The sequence below is a fragment of the Heterocephalus glaber genome, unplaced genomic scaffold, assembly GCF_053883595.1.
Source record: "Heterocephalus glaber isolate CG9 unplaced genomic scaffold, H.glaber_assembly_v1.0 deba00000071, whole genome shotgun sequence".
NCBI lineage: Eukaryota > Metazoa > Chordata > Mammalia > Rodentia > Bathyergidae > Heterocephalus > Heterocephalus glaber.
The window spans coordinates 27,610,532-27,638,120 of record NW_028258137.1 but is presented as its reverse complement, the minus strand read 5'-3'; the positions used below and the strand labels follow the sequence as shown (position 1 = coordinate 27,638,120).

At 40.6% G+C, this 27,589-nt stretch overlaps 1 protein-coding gene across 3 annotated transcripts in view; it reads right to left on the bottom strand.

Moving 5' to 3' along the window:
* Positions 1-2,670: 2,670 nt before the first annotated feature.
* Csnk2a2 (casein kinase 2 alpha 2) overlaps positions 2,671-27,589 on the bottom strand; it is a 40,392-nt gene continuing 15,473 nt past the window's right edge. For 2 of the 3 annotated variants that reach the window (XM_021256973.2, XM_021256974.2), the window contains 8 exons: positions 17,950-18,009; positions 13,655-13,738; positions 12,590-12,700; positions 12,118-12,219; positions 11,498-11,598; positions 10,473-10,621; positions 8,661-8,754; positions 2,671-3,106 (listed from right to left, as the gene is read on the bottom strand). In XM_021256973.2, the coding sequence (XP_021112632.1) occupies positions 8,678-8,754; positions 10,473-10,621; positions 11,498-11,598; positions 12,118-12,219; positions 12,590-12,700; positions 13,655-13,738; positions 17,950-18,009 (684 nt within the window). In that variant the 3' untranslated portion in view covers positions 2,671-3,106; positions 8,661-8,677. The remainder of the gene's footprint in view (positions 3,107-8,660; positions 8,755-10,472; positions 10,622-11,497; positions 11,599-12,117; positions 12,220-12,589; positions 12,701-13,654; positions 13,739-17,949; positions 18,010-27,589) is intronic. The other variant, XM_087205901.1, reaches the window with a different exon arrangement.

The following is a 27,589-nucleotide window of genomic DNA, read 5'->3' as shown; positions in this document are numbered from 1 at the left end:
ATCTTTACAATTTGCCTTTGAAATTGTTTGGTTTTATGGTAGTCTGTGATTCTTCACTAATTATCCTGAGGGGAAAAAATCTTTTAAAAGCAAATAATGACTTTAACAACTAATGAAGTTCACAGTATTGTACATTTTAAGACACGTAATTCCATTTATTAAATTTTATTTTCAATTTTGTTAGAGCCATCACATTTTTTTAGGTCTCAAACATTTCTATAGGCCTTTGGGACCATGTCCCAAGTGCCTGACACAGCCCTGCAAGAATCTCACGACTGACTGATGTCACTGCAGATCCAACCTGCACTGCTATGGGGAGGGATGGAAGACACCTTTCTCAGGATTATAACAATGACCTTTGTTTAAAAAAAAAAGCCATGTGGCACAGTAATTCTTTTAAAAGATTTTATCGCACATACATCCGGTCCAAAAACATATGTACAGTTGTTCACTGCAGCAATATTGTAAAACAAGAAACAACCCAGAGTCTATCAAGAAGGAATTGCTTCAACTGTGGGACATCACACAGTGGAATACCATGCAGCCACGAAAAGGGGTGAGGTAGATCCATACAGTGTATGAACACAGTAAGATTTTCACAATTAAGTGAAAACACAAGTTTCAGAAAAGGAATGTATACTCTGATTATTTTTCATTACCATGAAACTATTACTGTAAAAGATTAGTAAATGCTTAAGAAAAAAAAAATGGGAGGCTATACACCAAATTTTAACAATGGTTATCTCCAAAGAAAGAAAGCTTTTGTGAGTTGTATGTATGGTATTGGGGGGCTTTCTTCATTAGCTTCTCTGTAACAATTGCTTTTTTTTTTTTTTAACCACAAGGACATGTTACTAGCTGGGTGTGGTGGCATATGCCTATAATCAGAGTATTCTGAAAGGGTGAGGCAGGTAGGGATTACAAGTTTCAGTTCAGCCTGGGTAACTTAGTGAGATTTTGTCTCCAAAAAAATTTTTTTTAAAGGGCTGGAGATGTAACTTAGTGCAAAGCCCTTGGGTTCAACCCTTAGTAGAACAAAAAAAGGCAGGGAGCAGGGTATATTACTTTGGTAATCAGGAAAATGCAGTAAATATTAAAACACCAAAACATGAACAGGACTATGTGAAGACATTGATGTTCTGAATCTCCAAGCATGCTGTTTATGAACTAGATTATTCTTGGGTTAGCAGGCTCTTGTCCCCTTCCCTCAAAGTCAAAATAACCTAAGCAAAATTTTTTCCTTCCCCTTCTATCTACAACCACTCTCCAGCCCAATCATAATCATTCACAAACCCCAAGATTATCTGATACATTTCAGAAGTTTCTACAAAAGACTTCCACACTGGAACATTAAGGAGAGCCATGGATAAAAAGCAGGAGGGGAAACTGAGGATGAAGCTAGCATTCTAATTTCTCCAGGACATCAAGAATTCCCAGGCCTATCCTCTGTGTTTTCTCAGATAGGAAAGGAGTTACAGCCCAACAGGTTCACGCAGAGGTAACACATTCATACTGTGTAGATAAACACACACATACTAATGTAATGAGGTATTCTGATAGAGAGCGGGAAGACCAAGAGAAATTTGCAAGGCCTTGAGTTAGAGCCCCACAAGAGAGCCTGAGAAAGCCAGGTCAGTGGTGGGTCCAGAAAGTACTAAGTCCATCTGCTCAGGCCCACTGGCCTTATGAAGTCTTCTGCTGGTGGCTAGGTCCTTACTCGCTGGTGTCCACGGTATGCAGTTTTAAGCTCCCACATCTGTGGAACTACTTGGATCCAACAGAAGCTGCTCCAAAGGACACTATGCTGTCATGCTGGACCAGAAAGGGCCCTCTTTGCTTTTTCCCATAATCACTTCAAGACTCTTGAGTGTCCATGCTTCAGTTCACACTGTTCAGGACAAGGAGCAGAGACAGGAGTGTTGTGCGGGGCAGGTGGCCTTCATGGAGACCAGGCTGGAGCCCCAGGCAGCCAGCAGGGTGTCTGGATCTGCCCCAACTTCTCTGCACAGGCAATGCAGGACACAGGCCAGTGGCCAGAGCATGGTCAGGTGATGAACAGGTGGTGGCTGCCAGTTTCACTTCCCCTGGAGAGCTTTCCCGGGAGGTGAGGACTGAGGGAGCTGGCAAAGTCTCATCTGTAAAGCTGGTTTTGTTTCAAGAAATACAAGTGTTGCTTCCGTGGCAGCCACTTTTCCTTCCAGTTCCCGGGAACATCAGAATGTGATCAGAAGCAGCCCTCGGACCCAAGCCCTCCCCTGCTGCAGGTCAGCAGACTCCACAGGCCTCCAGGTCAGTTCTCGGAAGAGGGTGTTGAGGGGCAGCATTAGGAAATGGAATGCAATGTTGCAACATAACCAAAGGGACAGCAAAGAAAGGGCTGGGATCTTTCCTGAGCTTACTAAAGGTGGCATTTATCTACTTCAACTACTGGGCCACCCACCCAATTTGGAAGAGGAGTTAATGGTGGACATGTGACTAAGGCAAGGCCCAGCTTTCCCAGCCCACTGAGTACTTGGACTCTCCAAGGTTCGTCCCTCTCCATCTCTGCACGTCTCCTCTCTGCAGAGCTTCAAACTGGCCCTCCTCATCCACTTTCTTCTGGGTCACTCAGTCCTCTGTGGCCACAGGTCCCACTTAATGGTCCCTTTCATACTGAAAACTCTCCATACATTTCTTTTAAAACCTTTTATTCAATAATATATACTTTTAAAATAATATGTAACTGCCCGTCATGCTATGTATCACCCCGTCCCCCACTAGAGTCTGGTCAGCTAGTCAACGTGGTTTGCTGGAAAAACAGGTGGCCACGGACGCATCAAGGAGCACGGGGAGCAAAGTAACCAACAACCATGTGCATACCCTTCACATTTCCCATGCTTTCTGGGTCAGGAGGAAGTCAACAGGAAGCCAAAGGCATGTGAACCTTTTACATTCGGAAGTGAGGTTTGATACACGGTGGTGGGCTGCCCTTCAGTTGGTCTAGTTCGTGCTTGCCAAACCTGCCACCGTTTTGTGTCTGCTCACGGAACGTGATCTCTACACACGTTAAGACGTTTGATTTGGTTCTTGTTCTGCTTATGGAAAAGTGGGAGGAACCGCAACAGACCTGGGGAGAGACGGGAGGAGGGGAAAGACGGCATTAATCAATCTGAGCCAGAATGAGGGGCTGGCCTCTGCCTGTGTGGGGCTTCCTTCTGTTGAAGAGGGCAGGGGCTCAAATGCCAGGCTGCCTTCTCATGCCACTCTGGGAACACCTAGCAGGGGCTGCCATATGACCTCTGCTTTGAGTAGTCTCTCCATGCTCTCTGACCACAACTGAGGCAACCTGTAGTCCAGCCTTCTGAAGAGATCAGGAATACTCTGGACAGCATTAAGGACCTGTCCCTCGGATCCAGGTGGATACCCCGAAGCCTTGTAGCACTTCTATACAAGCCAAGCCACAGGTTCAGCAGTCCAGCTCTAGATCCCCTTCACACCTGACCTTGTATGAGGACATCTAGGGTCTAAGAACCAGATGCCCGGGTATTCATTCAGCAAAAAGGCCCAGTCCATTAATAAAGAGCAACAAGTAAGCTGAGATATATTTAACTCTCTGCTGGAAACAGTTGCCTCTGGGTGCTCATGGCTGAAAACCTCATTCTTCCTTCCATGTTCAGCGTGGGAAAGTGGGTGGTGAGATGCCAGATACAGAATGCTGTAAGTGTCTCCTGGGACACCAGCACAATACTGAAAACACTTGGCACCTGAGAAGCTGTCACACAAAAGTCATTTCATAAAAAGTGTCTTTGGGAAAAGAGTTCCACTGCTTAGTATGAGAAAAGGTGCACGTGGATGTTAAGAAATTAATTTGCCTTTAAGAATGTCACCTGATTCCCACGGGTCCAATTCTACATGATGGATGTGAGAAAGAAAAAAGCACACCACTAAAAACACCATCTGCCAAACAACAGCATGTGCCCTCACGTGCTCAGGTGCTGCAAGGAGTGGCAGTGGAGAGAAGTCTTCACAAAGGCCAAGAGCTGGGCTACAAGGTTAAAGTCATACAACAAAACATGTCAACCCCAAGAAGCAGGTGTTTGAGTGGTGCAATGCATAAACAAGCACTGTCTCACCATGAAACCTCCAGCCCAAGCTGTGCTAAAGTCTTCACAGCAACATGACGACCTCTAACCATTACACACATCTTTGCAGCTCACAGTTTACCCCTCTCCCTCCCTCCATTCCTCCCTCTCTCCCTCCCCAAGGAGACAGGAAATACAAGTTAAGGTCCTCATAGCAATGGTTCATTTCCCACTTGGGAAGGCTAAGTATTGTCAACATTTTTATTTAGGAAAACAAGGTTGGACATGGCATTTTTCTTCCCTCTAAGGGCAGCAGTACATGAATCACACATCAGTCATCCAGTAATATAGAGGTGGCCAACTGTGTCTGAAGTAGTCACTTGTAAAGGATCATAACCCAAGCAGTGTTGTTTTTCTGCAAACAGAAGGCTCCATGGTTCTTGAAGATTATCTGAATTTTGCACTGGATGTCAAGAATTCTGTCCCAAACTCTTAAGTCACCATTTACACCAAGAAGAGCCAGCAAGTGAAAAACTGTTAATTTATTGATTCAGAGTTTTTTTTTTAAACAATCCCCAATACATGCAGTTCAGGGCTAAGTATCACATTTGTAGCACATTGTTTGAGTCTTGACACAAAAGTATGCATCACCTGTATAATCCCATCACATCTTTCTTCCCCCAGCCTCCGTAATACCTGTTTGGGGGTGTTTTATTACACATTCATAGAGCTCAAAAAGCATGTTATTACTGGTTTCCTTGCCACCTCCCCTCCCAGCTACCCCCACCCTGGGGTTAATTTTTAAAGGTGGAACATTCAGTTTCGATGTATTCAGTTCACTGACAAACTAGGGCTTATTGTGTGCTCAGGAGGACCCTGCTTCTGCTTTCAGAATGTTTTCACCTACACTTTGGCTATTACTCCCGTAAGCTATCATCCACTCATTTATCTCCAGGGGGATTTCTGTTCTTCCCTGTGGATCCTCACGCAGTAACACAGCTTTCTAAACAAACCTTTAAATCTGAACTAGCATTAAAGGAAACTGTTAACTAGATTCTTTAAGATTTATTTCAATGCATATATAAAAATTCTTCCAAGTTTGTCTCCCAAAGCAGCTCTGCTTCCACTCACATCTACACAGCACCTGGGAGAACCTAAGCCATTTCCCTGAGTAGGCACAGACTGTGGGACACTAAGCACCAGCTCTCTCTGGAACTCAGCACCTGATTCGAGAGCACCACCTTTCAAAGGGTCACAAGACCCAAGCCAGGGGGCAGTGTCCTCCCCAGAGCACACTCTGGAACAGAAACTTAGTGTCTGCTCATTTCTCCCTCTCAAGAAGTATGCTTCCTTCTCAAGATCTACCTTTAGGTCATTTTCCTTGGTTCCTTTTCTTTTACCTGCCCTTCCGCCAGACACTCTCTCCAAGCCCCCAGGGATCTGAGCTCTTCAGTCTCCTGTTGTCAGTTGGATGAGAGTTCTTTCCTCTCTGCAAGGGACTACATGAGCCCTAAGCCTGGAGCAGTGTCATGCTAGAGACCATCCAAGCGCCTCATGAACTGCATAGGCACTTCACTAATTGGTAAAAAGCCCCAAGAACACCTGCTCCATGCTATGTACTCAAAGGCTTCTTCCACCCAGCTGCCCACAGGGATAGAAGAGTAACATGGTCAGCTGATAAGAACCTGGAGAAAGTGGGCTGCCACCAAGCCCTGGAGGGAATGTCACTTAGTGCTTCATTAGTATCGCTCTCACCATGGGATTTCTCAGCTGAGGCAACCTTGCAGTTACGCACACTCATGGCTGCCAATGATGATACACGGATCTGAACTCAGCACAGGAAGCTTCTGTTCTCACCCTACCAGGTCTATGTTCCTGAACACAGGCAGTACCTGAGATGACAGTGTAACACGACCCTGTTCCCCATGTTTTTTGCTTTTCTTTAGGAAATAATTAAGTCCTTGTCATAGGCACTTTTATCCTGTTATAAGGTATGAAGCAAACAAATGCAACTTACTGAGATGAGTTTAAGAACGAATATGCTAACTGAAAAGGATATTGGGTTAGGTAAATTTACCATAATCTAAAATGTAAGGCTAGACTCCCAATCCTACACACACGCATGTACGTGCACACACAGATTTATACACACTCCTTAGGAACTTTCCAAGACCATCTCCTAACTCAGGTAAACATTTTAAAATTTCAGGGGAGAAAGGTCCATTTGGACACAAAATGGATTTAGAGACAGGTAAAGAAAAGGTCTGAACTAGACTACTTCAGTTTGGGAAAGAACAGCCTAGGCATCAAGTCCAGATCCAGAAGGGAGCAAGTACTTTAAAGCTAAGTCTAAGGCATGAAGAGAGGTGAAAGTATAGGTGCCATGAAAGTAAACCGTATGCTTATAAAGGAAGAATTACTGCTGTGTCACAGCTGTAGCTGCAGATGCAAGGGCAGGCAGGTCAGCTAGGAAGGCCAAAGGAGAGGGGTGGAAGCTCACTGTCTAACTCCTTTCTAGATGCTTTTATTATGGCTGGGGTACCCAAGGGAAAGAACTGGGGTTACTGCTCAACCAAGACCCTCCAGTAAGCTCCCCTTGCTTTGTCCAGATAGGCAAGAAAGAAAAAGAAAGAAAGAAAGAAAGAAAGAAAGGAGGGAGGGAGGGAAACAAAAGGCAGAAGGGAAGAGGCCAAGAGTGATAAGGAAGGCTTGAGGGGTGGGGAGCAAGGAAGACACACAGTGGCACATCTCCCTGATAACCAATATTTCAGGCTGCCTTACTGTAAGGGCATTTTGAAGGTCTGTGATAATCTGAAACACTGAGTTTTGCTGCCTGACATACTGATACAGGTTCAGCTGAGAATTCACATCTTATTTTTGATTTTCAGGTAGAAAAAAAATGTACATATCAAGATACAGAATGTACAATGTAGGCAGGCAGTATTAGTATGAGAACCTTAACTAAATGTATTTCCTGGCTTTAGGATCTTATTTTTAATCCATAAACTCAACTCTTATATATAAGAAGAGTTTCACTTGTTCACTAAGTTCCCACCATCCAAACGACAAAATAGAATTTACATTTAAAGATAGGACCTGCTACCAATACCAATATGATTTTATTGGAATATGGAATGTAAACAGATGCTTCAAACAATCTAACCTTAAAAAATATATGGCATTATTAAATAGTTAATAAAGAAATCCTATGTGTGATACAGTGGTAGACACCTCTACCTCCAGCCTAGGCAAGTTAGGTCCCCAGAGCTGTGGCAATGGCTCTGTAGATGGCAGGAAGGGGACTAATGGCAAATCATGTTGTTGACAAGTTCCTAAAATGAAATCAGCCCTATTCTTTTTTAAAAAATAAAACCTAGCTTTCTTTGTTAATGTCAAGGTTAGCACAGCAGATCCAAAGCTGTAACACTTGCCCCAGGAGGTCCACTTCTCTCCCCAAGTCCCCTGCATATTTCTCTCCTCTCAGTTGCTGGAGTTATGGGATGGTCTTACCCATACAGTATCAGTATATCACACATACTCATATGTCACATATCCAAGTTCAAAATGCTATTACCCTGATTACAACTGGAAATTGTTGTGTGGGTAAAAAGAGGGAAGACAGGTAGCGATACTTTTCCCCCCAGCAAATCTTTCCTGAATAAGTCCTTATAGGATGTTTTCGCCCTCTTTGACCTGCCTGAAAATTGACTTTCCAGCTTTAGTTATGGTGAATAAAAAGGTCACGGTTTCAGAGAAGTGCATTAAAACAGGTGCACACACATGGATGTGGTGGGAAATGCTGAGGTCTTCCTTAGAAGGCTGCCCCGCCCCCCAAAAAAGGCTAAAGGAAAAAAATCAGCAACAAGATTCTATGATTAGGCAAATCAACAGAGGTTATGGTGAGCTCCAAGTTATGCACATAGCAGGGACATTCTGATGAGACCAATGGACCTGTTCATAACATCTCACGGTTTCAAGTGATGTCTCCTGACAGCAAAGAGGACTTTGTGAAAGTGACTGCAGTTTGCTTCCAAATGAAAACATTTAGAGGGAAACTGCAGGGATGAGGTACATTTCTTGGAGAGCTCATGTCATAAAAAAATACATAAAACATGAATTTGTAAAAGAGCTTAAAAAAAATACTGTCACTGTTTTAATATCCTTTTCATAAATGAGGCTGGTGTGTCAGTGTAGACTGCTGACGTTTTGCTAAAACTTGAGCCTGAATTCTCATGAAAGGAAACCAGACCACAGTGGAATAGACAGGAAGTCAGATATTCAGAGCTTGTTGACCGAACGGGTTAATCAACAGTGGTGTTCTGTTAAACGAAGAAAAATGTACAACAACTCCGAGTTTCTCATCTCCCATGCATTCCAAAGGGAGAGTCCCCTTAGATCCTGAACTATATGCATCATCACACTGCACAACTGCAGCTCCCTGGAGACTAGTACTGGGGAGTTTCTTTTGACAGACTTTTAGGTCTTTACTCTTCTTTGCCTTAGAAGGAATGATTAGAATTTCTTTTTATCACACTGTAGTTTCCTTCAAGATTTGTGTTTGGTGGTTGGTTTTATTGGCAAGCATCAATGCCGCATTACCCGTCGCTTTCCAGTCTTCATCGTGCCGCTGTGATACCACTGGAAAGTACAGCATTCTCTGCGCAAGGCTGGGACTGCTCCTTCACCACAGGGTCTGCAAGAAAGCAGGATGAGCGTTGCCATGTCAGAGCTGATTGCACAGAACACCATGACAAACCCACCCTGCCACAGTGAGACAGACACCCAGACTCAGGGCAAGCCAGCGTCAAGAGGACAATGTGGGGTGGGGGGCGTGGATGACGACACAGAACTCCGGTCATATAAAAAGACCAAAGGAATTGTTCTTGTAGTTAACTCTTCTTCCTCAGAGCAGACTCAATTGCTGAGAGGCACAGAAACCTTAATTTCTCACTGCTTAAAATTCCCACTAATTTTAGGGCTGGGGATTTAACTCAGTGGTGCCACCATCTGCCTCACAAGTGGAAGGTCTGGAGTTCAATCCCTGGTATCAAAAAAAAAAAAAAAATTCCCACTAATTTTATGTGTTATTTTCTTTGAATACCAGCACCATATCCATCTCCTAATTTCTTTCAAGCATGTGCAATAATAAGCACTTCAGAGGAAAAGGTGAACAAAACCAGTCAGGAGAAGCTTATTAATTTTAAGCAACAGTAGTTTAAAATTTTTTTAACTGAAGTGTGCTGTGCATCCAGAAAAGTAGTCAGATCATAAATTATATATAATAAACATCAGTATGTATTCTTAACCTGATTTACCCGGAAGGATAAGAAAAGCAATCTGTGTAATAAAGTAGAAAGAAGATGTCTGGGTTTCACCTGTCTAAGGTCCAAAAGGGTAAGACCTTTTAAATTTGCTGTCTCCTCATGTTGTGGTCCTAGATTCAAGACCAAGCAATGTACCTTCAGGCAAGACTTAAACTCCAGAGGGAAAAAAAGGAGGTGGAAAGATAGCACACTGGTCAAACAGAAGGGAGGAGAGTTTTCATATTGATTTAGACAGTAAACTGAAGCAAGTGATTGTCACTAAACCTCCCTATTCTCCAGCTTTCTCCCTGACCGGATTAAATCCTCTCACACAGCAGGAAAGTGTGTTTGAAACACCTTTCTTCAATGAGAAGAACTATATACACACAGAACCACAAGCAAGCACACAGACTGAATGCACACATACACTTCTGAGATATCGCAAGTTGTCCTGCTGAATCCCACTCAGGTCTTTCCTGCTCTCCTGCCCTCAAATGCCTATTTATTTACTGCCTTCTTTAGAAATACACTATGGCTATCTTACTACTTTTAACCAATTAGGTTTGTTTTAGAAAGGAGAAATAATTTTTAATTATGTTTCCACACAAATGTACACATTTGAAAACACAATTTAAATTTTCATGATTTATGGGATCAGGGTGACAGGAGTGGTCAAACAGTTGAATCCAAGGGAGCTACACTCGGTGAATAAGGAAACACCTTTGGGGATTAAGAAACTGATTTGTGCTGGGTGCAGTGGTACACGCCTATCATCCCAGCTACCCAGGCGGCTTAAGTAGGAGGATTATTAGTTTAAGGCCAGCCTGGACAACTTACAAAGATCTTGTCTCAAAATTAAAATAATAAATAAAAAGGGCTGAGGATGTAGCTGAGTGATAGAATGCTTCTGGGCTTGATTCTCAATAATGCGAAAAAAGAAAAAGAAAGAATTTGATCTTCAATGTTGTCTCAATGGTTCAAAATGAATGCAGTCAAATCCAAGAATGATCCCAATTATCTAGAATTCTCCTAGCTGGCTTTAAAAATAAAGGGTGAATTTCTTTTCTTTTAATAAGTACACCCCTTGAAAACAGTCTTGGAGACTCACAGAAGTATGGGTGTTCCATGGCCTCTTTGGCAGTCAGTCTCTGTTGATGGTCATATCGCAGAAGTTTGTCCAGAAGATCTAGGGCCTCAGGGCTGACAAGGTGTCTGTTTTCACTATGGATGAAGTTTTCCCAGCGTTTCCTTGAATGCCTGAGAAGAAAAGTGAAGCATTAATGTTCTGAAACTAAATCCAGTAAGAATCCTCTTAGAATACTGCACTGATTCTAAGCTTAGTAAACATCAGTTTCCTTGGTACCCACTCTACCCCCTAGTTACAGTGTCCTGAGAAAAAAACTGTACTCTTGATTAGATAAGTAGAATTAGTTAGAACATCTATAGCTGACTTAGAATCTGTGGTGCCTTTCTGGATTATTTTTTTATGCCTCAGGCTTTCTGTCAGTTCTGGGTAAGGCATGGTGGTGACTGAGTAATTTTTGTTGGTCAGCAGATATATTTGGAGGGCTGGCCTCAGGAACATGGCAGTTTCTTTAAAAATATTTGAAAATTGTTAGCCAAGCTTTACTTTTAACACTACTGAACTGTACCTGAAAATTCAATATACCTTCATACTTGTTACCTTATAGAAGATCCATTACAGAGAACAAGAAACTTAATTTCTTATTCAAAGAACTCCAGCTTTCCTAGATTTGCCATCAAAATAAGTACATGCTGGGCCGGGGATTTAGCTCAGTGGTTCTGGTGCCTGCCTCGTAAGTGCAAGGTCCCAAGTTTGATCCCCGGTACCAAAAAAAAAAAAGTACATGCTATACCAAAACTTTTTCTCATAATACTAATTTTGTTTTCTGTTTTCTATTGATTAAACAGGTTATCTGACAGCAGTAAAATGACTAAAAGATACATGTAAATAATGTCTAAGTATATCACAATAAATTAAAGAAAATCACATAGAAAAAAAGGATATTTCAATTTTGATATGACTAGAAAGAGGTAAGAAAGTGATTTTGGCTAATCTTCCACTTCTGAAATGGGGTAAAGCAAAGCCCTCTTTCTTTTTCTCTTACTTACTGTCCCAAGATATCGTTGAAGTGTGGATCTAGGTCTATGTGATATTTCTTCAGATAGCCATACAGCTCGTCTGTCCCCAGAACCTTGGCAATGCGAACAAGCTGAAACATAAGACAAACTGACCAAATTACTGAGCACAGAAGTCACTGTGAGCCTGAGGACACTGGACCAGGGAATCAAGAGACTCCACAGCATATCCAGGGATGAGATAGAGATCCAAGTCTAGGATGGGGAAAGATATTCAAGGACACTGAGGTTCACATGAATGAAAAATTTCAAACTGCCTTTAACAGGCTAACATAAGCTAGGACAATAATCTTGAAGGTAACAATTATGGTCTCAATCTAATGATCAGAATCTAGTTTTACTAGACAAGCAAGAGCCTGACTTCTTTACAAAGTCACTTTGGAAGCTGAGCATACATAGGGTTATCTGTCTCTGTATCTTTGGGGACCTCATGACCACAGACAAAATTCTGCAAAAAATTTTTTCCTTAAAGAAAAGCTTATGTGCAGACAATGAGTGACATTTAGTGGCTCAAGGCGAGTATGTCTTTCTAAATATGCTATTTTCTTGGCGATCATCTCCAAATAAGTAAGAGCTAAATAGTATTTTCTCACCTGGTCGTAATTATCCTGCCCATGGAAAAAGGGTTCCTTTCGAAAGATCATGCTTGCTAACATACAGCCCAAACTCCACATGTCCAAGCTGTAATCATACATCTGAGGAAACAAGGGCAGTCAGTCAAGGGTGTTAGAAATCCATTTTTCTTTCTTTTTTTGTGGTGCTTGGGATCAAACCCAGGGTCTGGCACATGCTAGTCAAGGGCCCTATGACTGAGTTACATCCCCAGCCCAGAAATACATTTTTTTCTGAGTTTCTAGTCTTCATTTGACCTTTGTAGATATTTTAGAATTAAAAGCCACCCCTCCCACCAAAACAAAGTAGCTGAGAAAAATCTGCAATTAGTATTCTAGGGTAGAATAATGATTGGGTTTTGAATGTATCCAAACTAACTAAATAAATGACACACCAGGAACAGCCCTAAGGAAGTATAAAAATAACCCAGAACGCCTTTTCTACCAAGTTCACCTGATAGTCCACAAGGAGCTCTGGTCCCTTGAAGTACCTCGAGGCTACACGAACATTGTACTCCTGAGCAGGATGATAGAACTCTGCTAAGCCCCAATCTATCAGACGCAGCTAAGAGTATGAAGAAATAAACATGTGAAAGGACTGTTTCTAGATTCCTGTGCCTAGGACAAGGCCACATCACATTTCTGGTAATAACAATTATACACGCTCACACAAAAAATGGGAGCAGGTACACTGGTTAAAAAAATTATACTTTCAGAGGCCGGAGATTTAGCTCAGTGGTTTCGCTGCCTGCTGTGCAAGTGCAAGGACCCGAGTTCGATCCCTGGTATAAAAAAAAAAAAAAATCAAAACCAAAGTATCTTATTGGGGCCAGGGATTTAGCTCAGTGGTTCCAGCGCCTGCCTCACAAGCACAAGGACCCGAGTTCGATCCCTGGTACCAAAAAAAAAAAAAAAAAAAAAAACTTTCAGCAACTGCATCAGAGGGCATTTCTGGAGCAGAGCACTCAGAATGTTTTTTAAATCACCTTGGTTTATCACTCTCTCTAGATCAATAAAACTCAATCTTTTTTTTTTTCCCTGCCTACATACTACTTTCAAGTGTAACATATTCCCCCATCTTAGTTTTCAACATAAGCTCCAGGTATAACTAAAAGAGCTGAGGACACCCCAGGACTGATGAACTGCTCTAGCTTGTCATTAACCCTAATACTAGCTGATCCATTTACTCACCAATTAGGGATAACCAGAGTTCGATATCAAAATTAGGAAAGACTCAATTGTACTTTTTAGGCCAGGCAGACTGGTGTAAAGATCATTAAGTGAAGCAGAAACCACCAGCTGTAGTTTCTTTCTGAGGCCCCTGGGAAAATTAAGATCAAAATAAAAGAAGTGACTACAGGTAGGGTCATCTGTCCATTTTCCTTGCAGAAACCAACACTGGAGACTGGGGAAGTAATAGTAACAAGTCTGCCAAAGAAACCACCTTGGTAACAGATAGCTGCGAGGCCAGCTCTAAGCCTTCTAACAAAGGCTTGTTATTGCCTGGCTGTAATGGTACCTTTTTTTGTTGGTGATCTATCATGACATTGTGAGGTTTCACATCCCTGTGCATGATTCCCTTGCTGTGGCAGTAATCCAGAGCCTAGTAGGTAAGAAAGCACAGAGAAAATTAAGCAAACCCGCTACCACCCCTCAACACAAGCACACTCTTATTATTCGTGACACCTTAACTTGAATGAAGTCTACCAAGGGGCAGCTTAGTGCCAGTAAGATAAGCGGGGAAAAAAATGTTTCGGCAAGTGCCCCTTGCTCTCTGAGCACACCACAGCTGGCAGCTGGTAGAAAGGGGGCTATAGAAGACTATGTTGAAGGTTTCCTTAAAAGAGAGGAATGAGAAATCAGATTTGAAGCCCTCATTGGAGTCACCTCTCATAGTGATTCAAAGGACAAGCCAGAATTCATGTGGACGTGACGAATGACACTCAAACATGTCTTTCAACATGACTGGTCTTTTAGACAAGTGAGCCACGTGGGCTTTGTAGATTAAAAAGCATTAATATTTTCCTTAAATACAATTCCTGAGGCAGCTGGCCTTTCAGAAGTATCATTGCTCTAAGGGAGAAAATCACTTCTCATAAGATAATATGCAGATAAGATTCTTAAGTTTGGAAGTGAATGATTTTTAGTAAATTTAGAGAGCTCCACAACCCACTAGTCTAGTATTAGAACTTTTCCATCACCCTCCAAAATTTCCCTTAAACTTGTCTGTACTCACTCCATACTTCCCACAATTTCTAACCATTGATTTGCTATCTGGGGCTATGGATTTGTCTTTTCTGGACATTCATAAAATCCCATCATACAGGTAAGTACTATCTTCTTTCATTCAGCATGTTTTCAAGATTCATCCATGCTGCTTTTTTCTTATTCAATAGCATCCTATTTTATGAATACGGTATTCTACTTGAAGGGATTTTGGGTTACTTCTACTTCTGGCTTTTGAGAACAATGCTGCTATGAATATTTAAGCACAAATCTTGAGGGATACATGCTTTCATTTCTCTTGGTTACATTTCTACCAGCACAGGTGCTAGATTATTTGGTAAGCTCAACTTTTTAAAGAACTGCCTAATTATTTTCAAAGGTTGTACTATTTTACAGTCCTACTAGCAACATCTGAGGGTTTCAGTTTCTCCAGTTATAACAACAAAAAATGGTTGCAGATACTGCCAAATGCTTGTTTCCAGAGGAACAAGTTTGACTTGATTTGGGAAACCCTGAACTAGACTAGGAGGACAGTATACTCGGCATCTTTCCATTGAAGAAATACATAAGCCAGAGAATGATTTCTAGGTTTAGCACTCCAGGACTAAGCTCCTTTGGTCTGTATCAAATTTTGTTTTCCCCAGACACCAAAGAACACACAATGTATAATGCTTTTTATTTGAAGATCAAAAACAGTCAATACTAAACTGTGGAAATATAGATAAAAATATAATTTCCAGAAGAGAGAATACTCAAACGAGGTGGCAAGAGAACATTCTCAGATGTTCATCACACTCTCAGCCCTATTTAATGGAAATGTTCTGCAGCAATGCAAAAAGTCTATACTTGCACTGTACAATATAGTGACCACCAGCCACAGAAGCCATACCAGCCACTGAACACTTGAAATGTGACCAATGTGACTAAGGAACTGAATCCTTTTTTACTTAATTAAAATGGCTTCCTAGGGCTGAGGATTTAGCTCAGTGGCACCATACCTGCCTTGCAAGTGCAAGGTCCTGAGTTTGATCCCCAGTACTGCAAAAGAAAAAGAAAAGCTTCCAAATGGGAATCAGAGACTGTACGGGATACTGTAGTTCTATGTACATGTGAGCACAGGTTTTACATATATAAAATCCAAAATTAAGTACACTTAAGATTTATTCACTTCATTTTGTAACAGTTGCAGCAAGATTCCAAAGTGCCTTTGTGATAGTCCCTTATGGAACCAGGGGTTGAGGGCACACCTTCCCAAATCTGAATCAGATTGCTCTGCCACAAAACTTGGGAGTCACTGAAGAGTCACATAGGGGCCCTCAGACTCAGCTACTTCTACACTTTCAATAAAGTTAAGTATTTCCACTTCCCAACTCCTTTTTTTTCCAAAAGAGAAAATGTAACAATGTTGATTCTGTTATTTTGCCTAGTCTTTGCCAGAGGAATAAATTAATTAGAACCACAATGTCTGGGACATGAAAAATATGTGATGAAAGCAAAGGCTGAATAAATACTGTAAGGTAATTAATTCTTTCGCTGAATTCACTAGTCAAGACTCCCTGTGGAGTTACTGACATGGTTTTAAATTCTTTGGTGAATTATTTAAATTCTTTGGTGAATTATTTCAGCTTTAAAATCTGGTATAGTTTCTGACCATTAAGCATAAAAGACATTTTTCAAGTTTCATTTGGATTCTAAGCCTTATTAGCTCTTTCTGCCTATTAGTACTGCTAGGAAGCAAGATGGACACCAGGCATTGAATGACATCTGTGTGAAAAGCCCGTGCAGATTTGCATTATTGAGATGTCTTTATTGAAGGATGACTGTACCAGGTTATAAAAATTTAGCTAGCTAAAAACTACAAAAATCTTAATGCTGGACTTAAGTTTTCATGGGGTGACTGCATTTCTTTCTTTTTCTTTTTTGTTTTTTGAGGCAGGGTCTTGCTAAGCTCAGGCTGGCCTTGAACTCCTAGTAACCCTCCTGCCTCAGCCTCCTGAGTGCTGAGATTACAGGTGTGTATTGCCTCGCCCTGGAGCATGGAGTCTTCTGGGAAGACCACTAAGAAAGTACACAGGACATAGCACTGCAAACTTCTTTCCATACCAAGGCTTCAATTATAGTCTGGAGTGCACAAGGAAAAAGGGGGGTTCAGTCAAGTTCCATCTCCTTCATCTTTCTGACAAGATCAGTAGACATAGAGTGAATCCTGAAACGCACCACCTTAGCTTTCTCTAATGACGTGGTTTATGCAGGCACTCACATGAGAAAATGCTCATTTCATAGTGCTAGTTCTTTACATTCCCATTCTCTAAAGTCCAGCCTTCATTCAATTTGGTATTTTGTTGAAACAACTCTTCACAACCCCATGAAAACCCCATTTTGGCAATTTTCTTCAATAATGATCTTTTTCAACTGTATCTTATTTCCAAGCTTCTTAAATTGAGATTCAAGCCCCACCCCCCAAACTTCATGCAATACTGTATATTTATACAATGCACTTTGGATGGAGTTCATAACTTTCACTGGGTTCTCAGTGATCCATGACCCTAAAAAGTTAGAACCCACTCGTTTATACCATTATACTCATACCATTTTATAAATCTCTTTTTAGAATTCTTTGAATTAGCCTAGACAGACTAAAGAAGTAATACTCAATATTTTGTACTCGGTAATGCTTCAAAATTTCATAGTGTTATGGGATTAGTAAGTCATTTAGAAGGTCCACCCACTAGCTCTCCCTGCATTAACTAGCTGTGTTTAGAAGGAAAGAATAAGCAGTCTCATTCAAGAAGGGGATCTTGAAAGATAGGGATAAAAAAAGACTGTAAATGTCTGCCATTCCCATATAAAAGAACTGGTGACTATTTCTATACCCTTGGAAGACAAGCTTCTCCATATGATTTGCTTTGGCCAATAGGACACTTACAAGCATGACATAGACAGAGGGTTGAAAAGTGCCTATGTACTGAGGTTTGCCTGTCTTGCTGCTAGGAACCTGAGACCACCATGGGAAGTATAGCCTGCACTAACCTCCTGGAAGATAAGAACTCAGCTGTCCCAGCTCAGATATGTGAATGAGGCCATCCTGGACTATCCCATCAGAGTCAGGTTGGCCCAGATCTAAAGAATCACCCAGCCAACTCATGGAATCATGAGAAACCACAAATCATTTTATTTTTTGGTACCGGGGATTGAACTCGGGTCCTTGCGCTTGTGAGGCAGGCAGCAGAACCACTGAACTAAATCCCTGGCCCACAACAAATCATTTTTTAAAGGTCATTAAGTCTGGCATCATTTGTTATACAGAGAAAATTAAAAGAATTATTAAGTGGCAAAAAGAAAATCCAAGAGTTATGACAGGTTCTAATCTCTGGTATAAAACTCTAGTACCACTTGACTTGGCCACTCTTTCCAATTCTCCCAGAAATTTTCCATGTGAGATCCTACAGTAGAGGCCTCAACATAAAGTAAACCTCACTAAATTCTCTGGGCATCAGAAAATATTTTGCTTGTGTTTGCCCTGTCCTTTCAAGAACTTCTTTAATGAATAAGTCTGAAAAAAGTGCACTGTTTATGAATGCTACTTACTTTAAGTAGTTCATACATATAAAACCGGATATCAAAGTCTGTCAGGATCTGGTAGAGTTGCTGAAACAGATTTTAGAAAACACACAAGTTATTTTCTTTGCATCTCATCATCCTAAGTGTCAGCCATTCTCTGTAAAGTTAGTCCTTAAGTTACTAAGGAATCTCATGGCTTTTCACCACCTGATTTGGAATAAATGGTAAATATGAGGAGGCTAATATTTCAATTGTCAGAAGGAAAAATAAATTTACTCATTCGTTCATTCCATAGGAGGAAAATATTTAAGCCAACTTGGATCTTTTCTATTTAACGCTCTATAACTTTCTGTCTTTAGGTTTTATTGAGACAGGGTCTCACTATGTGGTCCAGACTGGCCTTAAACTCACTATGCAGCCCAGGCTGGCCTTGAACACACAGCGATCCTCTTGTCTCAGCCTCCTAAGTGCTGGGATTATAGGCATATGAAACCATGCTGATGCTCCATAACTTTAATAACCACAATTACATTATTGTGAAGTCTAAATTGTCCAACTGTCCTCATATTCTTACTGCACATCAAACAAACCAACCCCACTGCAGCACTGAAGTATATTCTGGAGAAATGAGTGCCAAGTGGACAGCAGGGTCCCTCAGCTGATGTACTATATAGTGTTAAGATAACCAGGGAGTTTGTGAAAGAAACATGAGGAAAATTAGGTAGGTGCTCTAGTGTTTGGAGATGGTAAAGACTTTCTAAAAACCTATGCCTTCTGCTTGAAAAAACCAATTACAATCTGGAAAAAATTTCCTAGGCATTAACTCATGTTTTAGGGGCAAGAAAAAAGGAACAGGGGAAAGAAGAAAACATAGGGATGCCAAAAGTTATCACAGGCCAAAATGCTATACAAATGAAAACTTTCATTACTGATAATCCAAAGACTCACCCATAGGGAGTTTTAAAAAAATTAAATTTCTTAGAATCAGATTACAAGGTTCACTAAATGACAAACCCTTGTCAAAAACTATACAACTATTTTTGATATTCAGTCAACTCAAAGTAAATCTCTCTCCCCATCAATCTAGGCAGCACTTTCTGTATAATTACTAAAAAATCTTTTTCTCTATTGGAAGACTCAAGCAGCATAGGGAATCTAAGGAGCACAGAACATTGTGTACAATGTGTCTATGTAAAGCAGGAAACAAAACCACACATTTTTTCTATCTGTAAAAATGATAAAGAAGGAGCTAATTAAAAGTTGTTCCGTGTGTGTATGAATAGGCTACATTTCTTCTTTTCACTCCCCCTTTCAGAAAGTGAGTAACTCTCCTTTCCAGCTTTTTTTTTTTTTTCTCTTATCAGTACTGGGGATCAAACTCAGGACTTTGTGCTTTTGAGGCAGGCGCGGCACCGCTGAGCTAAATCCCTGGCCCTAGTTTCCAGCTCTGTAAGAAGCTACTGGCTCAGGAACTGAAATGCACAGGCCAGTACACTGCTGTGTCTTGAAGGCGCCCCAGTGCTGGGGAAGATCCTGGTTGGGGCTGAACTCTACTCAGGAGAGCTTCAGCTCCACAATAACCAAACCCTGGGTTTTTTGTCCTCTCAGCTTTGCCCTGCAAGACAGACTTCTTAGCCAGCATTCAGCCACAACCAACAGCCAGGATACACAGATGCAGGCTTAAGATACCATCTTAGGTGTTAAGGAGATCACTTCCAGAGACTGTGCTAAACTGAATGTGAAGTCAATAAATAGCCAGTGAAAGAGAAAAGATCAAATTCTCTAACCTCAGAGAGCTGGGATATTTTACTTCCAGAAAACCAACATAGGCTATTTTATTCAGATTTTCATTTGTGAAAGGCTTCCCTTTCATATCACATGGTATCTATACCAAGCATCTTTGTAAACAGTGTTAAGGCATAAAAATAAATATCCTTAGACTGCCAACATAGTATTTCTAGCTATTCCAACCAGTATCAATTTTACTTAATACAAAAGATACCAGCTTTATAACAGTGCTTGGACCTTATATACTACAAAGCCCTAGATGACTGGCTGTCATCTGCCCTTTGCAGGAGCTCTGAGTGGGAGGACACAAACTTACATCTACAACATTTAGCCTTCTGGGCCTAAAATTCAGGGTCAGCCTGGCCTCCTGTGACTTTGTAGCTCTGATCCCCACACAATCCCCAAGATCACTCTTCTTTGACCACACAAGCCCGTGTTTGTTGCCACCACTCTTCCCTCTCCAGCATCCCTCCCCTTAACATGTAATGTTAAACTTATCCCTTCTCATCCACTTTCTAGAGAGCAGAGGCTGGCCTCTACCTTCTCCAGGCCCCCAGGCATTTGCTCGCAATGTGAAGTGTTCACAGGATACTGAGAACAACAGCACCCCCAGAAACACAAGTCTGCTTCACTTTAAGAATCCAGTGCCAACATTCCCTCCACACTGTGACATACACACATGATGGGGGGAATTGGGGTTGGTGGTGGCCACCAGCTTGGTGATTCAAGATCTTTGAACTATCTCCATCTCCCAAGCAAGGCAAGGGTCTACTGTGGCATTAGGTAGTACAACTGTTTTCTCCAGAACTCAACTATATTCTAAGTCTTGTACAGCAGAACAGTATATCTACTCCACACCAAGGATGGTGGTTTTCTGTCTACACATATGTTTTTATGATGCTCACCAATCAATGGAACAAAACAGACTGTCTTGCAAGAAACAGAAGAGTCTGCAACAAATTAGAAAGAGAAACTCGACAAGAACCACACTTTCCCTCCAGCTATGTGGAAAACAGCAACTGCAAAATGTTTTTAGGAAGTTAGCTCTGCTCACATTTTCATGAAGTGACTTATCGAAAACAAAGCAAGTCTATGCTTCCCAGAAGATTATGATGGTGGAGAGGAAGAAACTACTCATGTTTGCTGCAAAGCCTCAAACACACTACTAATTCCGTAGAAAACAGTTCTATTCCAGGACTACTCTCAAGGGCCAGTAATTGAAATTTCTTGCGGGGGATTTAGCTCAGTGGTTCCACCGCCTGCCTTGCAAGTGGAAGGACCAGAGTTCAATCCCCCGGTACCAAAAAAACCCCCAAAAACCAAAAACCAAAAACCACAAACCCTGCAAAGTCTAAGGAAGTGGATGGCAGACACAGCAACTTAATCCTCAGGCTCAGGGACCCTGGGTCCAAAGTCACAGACACCAGAAAATGGCCATGAGGGTCCTCACTCAATCCTGCTGCAAGGATGCACAGGACCCTTCAGATGCTGGGAGAGCAACAGCCACATAACCACCCAGACCTCAAGGCCCACTTCCCACTGACTGTCATGCAGGAAGACTTGTGACCAGCACACAGAATGCATGCATCCTGTCCTATACACAGCTCAGTCTATGAGGTCCAGAAAGCTCAGGCTCCTCAAGCAGAGGGGGAAAAACAGTGGGCGGATAAGGATATAAAGTGCAAGTAACTTTGTAAATAGGGAAGGGAGCACAGGGTATGGGGAAAAAATAAGAACCAAGATGCATCATGGTTACATTACATTACAAGCACCCAATGATAAATGTAAACGTATTGTATACCTAAAATGTATCAATAAAAGAATTTAAGAAAAAAAAAAAAGGGCAAGTGAATGTGGTGTTTTAACATCAGAATGTCTAGTTCAGATATTGCTAATTTGCAATCCCCAAGATCAAGATTAAAGCCAAGGTCAACATTTCTAGAACAGTTAACCAAGCAAATAAAAGTTAGAGCCAGTCACCTAAAATGTCACTTATTTTCTTAAAGACTTACAAAGAAATAAGAAAATAATGTTAATGTTCTATAATCATAGTACATTTGTTCCCCTGGTTGAGGAAACTGAACTTAAACTCTAACAATTAACAAAGCCTCACAGAGGCGCTGGGATTTAGCTTAGTGGCACCATGCCTGCCTCAAAAGTGCAAGGTCCTGAGTTCAATCCCTGGTACCACCAAAAAAAAAAAAAAAGGCTTCACAGGATCAGCTAGCTCAGGTCTACCACAAGGTAAGTGATTTAGCAAGTTTCTAAATATCAGTGTGAATCTACCATTTTCTTAGGAGCGAGCCTATTCAGAGTGTCTTATCAATGTTTAAACTGCTCAAATGATGCTTTTTGGGGATCTATTCATTTTTATACTGTTCCAAAAGCATAGAAAACTGAAAAGTATATCTCAACAGAACCATTTTCTCCCTTGAGACAATTGTGATTTAGGTGTGCCAACTATCCATTTTAACTTAGAGGTTGGCTTTTCCCACTAGTTTTCAAGTTCTGTCTTTTGTTCTAAGTATCATCACTTTTTAAAAATTATAACTCTGACACATGAAATGTTAACTGGTTTTAAGTAGAAACTGATCAAACCAGTACCTGTACCATACACTAAATACAAGGGAAAAAAATTAGTGAGGCCATAGGAGATTTGAACTAAATTAACAAGTGTGGGATAAAAATGACCATGAGAGGCCAGGGATTTAGCTCAGTGGTTCCTCCACCTGCCTTGTGAGCACAAGGTCCTGAGTTCGATCCCTGGTACCAAAAAAAAAAAAAGAAAAAGGAAAGAAAAAAAACCAATGACCATGCATTAAAATCACAAGACAAACTTTAAAAAATTCCAAATAATTAATATTATATAGCTTGAGGGGCCGGGGATTTAGCTCAGTGGTTCCACCGCCTGCCTCGCAAGCACAAGGTCCCAAATTTGATCCCCGGTACCAAAAAAGAAAAAAAAAAATTACATAGCTTGAGTATCCCTTATGTGAAATGCTTGGGATTAGAAGTGTTTGTGATTTCATATTTTTTCAGTTCTCTCATATATATAACTCAAGTCTATGATGTCCAGAAATACAAATATTTTTATATTTATATATGAATGAAGTAATTAATGTTTCACATACGTCTTGTACACACAGCCTGAAGGTTTAGTTATTTTTTGGTGTTTTTTTTTTGGTTCCGGGGATCAAACTCGGGACCTTGCGCTTGCAAGGCAGGCAGCGGAACCACTGAGCTAAATCCCTGGCCCTAGTTTTTGGTTTTTTGAGACACAGTCTTGCTATGTAGTTCAGGCTGACCTTGAACTCACTATGTAGCTCAGGCTGGCCTCAAACTCACAGTAATCCTCCTGCCTGGCCACCCGAGAGCTGGGATTACAGGCCCATGCTACCACGCCTACCTCTGAAGGTAATGTGATACAATATTTTAAATAATTTTGTGCATGAAACAAAGATTCATAGTATGGTTTCAATTTTCTACTTGTAGTGCCACATTGGTTCTCAAAAACTTTGAAACAGTGAATATTTCAGATTTTGGATTTTTGGGTTAGGGATGCTCAACTTGTACTGATCAGGTTTTTTGCAATCAAATTAGGAACTAATAATAAAAGAAGAAGAATGTTTTCTATTGTCTTACTATGGTTATGGTCTGGCTGTGTCGCCCAGACTGGGTTTGAATTCGCAGTTTCCCAGCATCAGCACCTGCAGGAGCTGGGATTACAGGTGTGGACCATCATATCCAGCATAAGAAGAATTTCTTAAAAACCCAAATGGATCTTGAATCATACATTCAAATATACAGCTCTAAAGGACATTACTGGGACAATAATAATTGGGAAATTTTTGAATATAGATTTTATATTAGACGGCATTATAGCGTAAATATTAAATTTCTTGGATGTGTGTCTGCTAACCATATCATGGAGGAAAATGACCTAGTTCCAGTGCTAGCATATTGAGGAATGAAGTATGATGATGTTTGCAACTTAAAGATGATTCAGCAAAAAGACAAGAGGAAAGGGAGGCAGAAAAATAACTGCAAATATGCCAAAATATTAACAATCAGTAACTCTGCGTGAAAGATTTCTGGGTATTGATGTGCTGCAATTTTCAGGAAGGTTTAAAAAAATTTTTTTTTTTGTTTTTTGAGGCAGGGTTTTGTGCTTTAGTGCAGGCTGGCCTTGAACTCACTATGTAGCCCAGGCTGGCCTCGAATTTGTGGCAATCCTCCAATTCCTACCATGCCCAGCTAAAATTTTTTGAAGTAAAAGATTTGTGAAGAAAAACCTAATCCACAAATGAGTTGACTTCAACTCAAGATAGGGGGAAGAATAGTGAGCATCCAAAAAAGCTGAAGGAAGAAAAAGAATTAAGATAGGAGTGCAGAATGAAATAGAAAAAACAGAGAATAAACCTAAAGTTGGATCTTTCAAAGAATTAGTGTGAGATCTCCAGCAAAACTGATATAAATTTTAAAAAAGTGTAAAGGCACAGACAATAATGTTTACTTATTTATTTAGCAGTGGTGGTGGTTGAAACCTGTGCCTTTGCACTGAGTTATGTCCCCAGATCTTTAAAAAAAGTTTTTATTTTGAGGTAAGGTCTTTCTAAGTTGCTAAACTGTAAAGGCTGGGCTTGAACTTGTAACATCCCTCCTTCAGTCTCACAGAATTCTGGGATTACCAGTGTGTACCACCACACCTAGCTCAAATATATAAAATGTAAAGGAAAGCATAACTACGTATGTATTAGCTCTTAGTCTTAAGATAATTCTATCAGCAACTTTATGCCAATACAAGTGAATAACTTCAGAAATATAATATTACTCAAACAGACACAAGAGCTATAAAACCTGGAAAAACCTTTGGCCTATAGCAAGTTTTTGGTTTTAGGGGGTAATAGAGATTGGAACCAGGACTTTGCAAGTACTCTACCACCAAGCTACATCCCCAACCCTAATCTACAGTATGTTTCAAAAAGGGATGCACAATTCAAAGTCTTCCTCCCACCCCTAAAAGACACTTCACCAGATTTACCTATCTTATATACTTTCAGAGACTAGAACAAGGAAAACTCCCTAATTTATTATATAAAGTTAATATAACCTTGATACCAAAAGAAGAAGACTCTACAATAAAATTATAGATCAAAATTGATTATCAATTGTGGTAATAAAATTACTGAAAAGAATGTGCTATAGATGCCTGTTTTATTGTGTTGTGCTGGGGACTGAACCTGGTGCCTTGAGCATGCTACAAACGCCCTATCACTGAGCTGTATTAGTTGATTTGCCCTGACACCAAGCCAGGGACAAACATTCTTTGGGCAATACCATGAAATCACTTAAAACAGTTTATGCTAAAAGGAATAAAGATTAAAAAAAAAAACTTTCCTAGAAAGACAGATACAGTGCAAAATAAAAAGCCTTAGGACATCAGGATATTAAATCAACTGATTGCCCTGTTTGTAGCCTGTCATACTATCTGGAAAAGAAAATAATTTTCCTGCCATGATTTACTCTTTCAAAATACTCTTCTGCTACCTACCTGATATTTAATGACCTTTTAAGTTAACTAAAATTTCATGGCTCTGGGCCGGGGATGCAGCTCAGTGGTTCCACTGCCTGCCTTGCAAGTGCAAGGTCCCAAGTTTGATCTCTGGCACCAAAAAAAAAAAAAAAAAAAGTCATGGCTCTTTTTTTTGGTACCGGGGAATGAACTCCGGTCCTTGCGCTTATGAAGCAGGCGGTGGAAACACTGAGCTAAATCCCCAGGCTCATCATGGCTTTAACATCTAAAGGGGACCTCCAGTTAATTGTGATAGAATCAACCCCCTGCTTCTATCCAAAGTTCCCCAAAATAACTAAAAAGAATTGGAAGGGAAGAACTCTCAAGAACTAAATGTGTGGTAGGAGTTGCGGTGCACAACAGTAATCCCTGCATTCTGGGAGGTGCAAGCAAGAGGATCACTAGTTTAAGCCCAGCCTGGACAACTTAGCAAGACCTTGTCTCAAAATAAAAAAAGGGCTGGGAATGCAGATCAGTGTGAAGGCCATGGGTTCAATCCCCAGTACTGTACTACAAAAACAAATAAAAACCCCCAAATACGAGAGTGGGAGAGACAGCATTTTGAAGCCAGAGTACATGTCCAGCTGACTTAGGAGACCAAAAAAGCTGAAAATTCTGTTAACAGTAAACGAGGTCAAGCAGCGCAGAGCATCTAGCCGAAGAACTACAGAAAGGCTCAGGAATGGACGATCTCAGATATTGCTGAGGGTAAACCTCGAGCTAAAACCAGGTTTAACCCCCCAAAGAAAAAAGGAGAGGTAACTGAGCGTCTCTATAACACCCCCATAGCTATCGACTTGAGACTATGACGATGCCAGCAGCCAGTGTGTATCCTCAAGATAGGAGATGATGGCTTCTCAGAGCAGTGCTCTAAAATATGAGCATATATTCAAGAACCATGACATTTCAGACAATTATAGAGACACAAACACATAAAGGAATTTGGAAGAAAAACAGAAAAAAGTCATAAAGGGAGAAAGTATAATATTCTCAATGAGAAAATAGAAGATATTACATAAAACATAAAAGGACACTGTTTTAAAAGTTCAGAGATTGAAATGGACTTCTAAGATATGAAGTTTAATATCTGAATGAGTCCTAGAGGGTGAGAACATAGAAGAAAGGGAAGAAAAAAAATCAAAGGACATTAAAAATATTTTCCCCCAATGGAATGACATGAGGTTTTAGATTGAAAAAGCCCAGCAAGTATCCAGAACAAAAGATGAAAGGGACCAACAGGATGGCACATCATTGTGAAATTGCAGAAGATAGGAATGAAGAGAAAATCCTTAAAGCTTCCAGAAAAAAGGGGGGAAAATCATGTAAAATGAGACTAGAATGGCTTCAGTGTAATACTGAAACAATCTTTTCAAAACTGAGGGAATTATGAATTGTAACCTAAAATTCTATACCTTAGCAAAGACATAAATTGGGAAGGTGAGTTAAAGATGTTTTTGATGTTGCAAGCCTCAAAAACACTGACTTCCACAATCTATCCCTTTGAAGAAAGCTTTTAGAGAATGCACATCTTCAAAATATTCCTTTGAGGGCCAAGGATTTAGCTCAGTGATTTTGCTGCCTGCTGTGCAAGCGCAAGGACCAGAGTTCAATCGCCGGTACCAAAAAAAACAAAATTCCTTTGAGAGAAATGGTATTTTCCCAAGGAATTGGAATTTTTGCCAGCTGATCAACACCATGTGGTTACATCAACTAGGCATATTATCACTTTTAAGAAACATAAACTGCTGAAGTGAAATTTGACATGTGAGGCTAGCCAACTGGTAAACTCATTAACAAAGCACAGGTATTTAAAACCTGTGAGAAAAGAGAAGTTATTACAAGTTAGTAATCAAATTAGGATGAACAATAAAAGAACAATTTAAAAAAATTGTCTCACTATAGTTTATAGTCTATTGTCCCAGGCTGGGTTTGAATTTGTGGTCCTCTTGCCTCATTCCCCAAGTAGCTGGGATTACAGGTGTGTGCCACAGGGAACTGCACTATGATGCTCCATTAATACTATCCTTTTTTGCATTAGGAAAATGTTTGGTTTTATTAAAGCCTATCTATTTCTCTAACATGTACATGCACATCTCCACTCATATATGTATGCCTTAATAAATCTGGCTGATTTCACAGGATCAGCTACATGGTAATAGAGCCCTACCAGCTAAGCAACATTGTATTATTGAATGAAAAAATTTATATTCCACTTTTTAGAACTCACTACTTCACCTGTAAGGAGTCACATTAACAGGAATATCTGTTACATATGGGAAATACTATACTGTATATAAAACTTGCTTA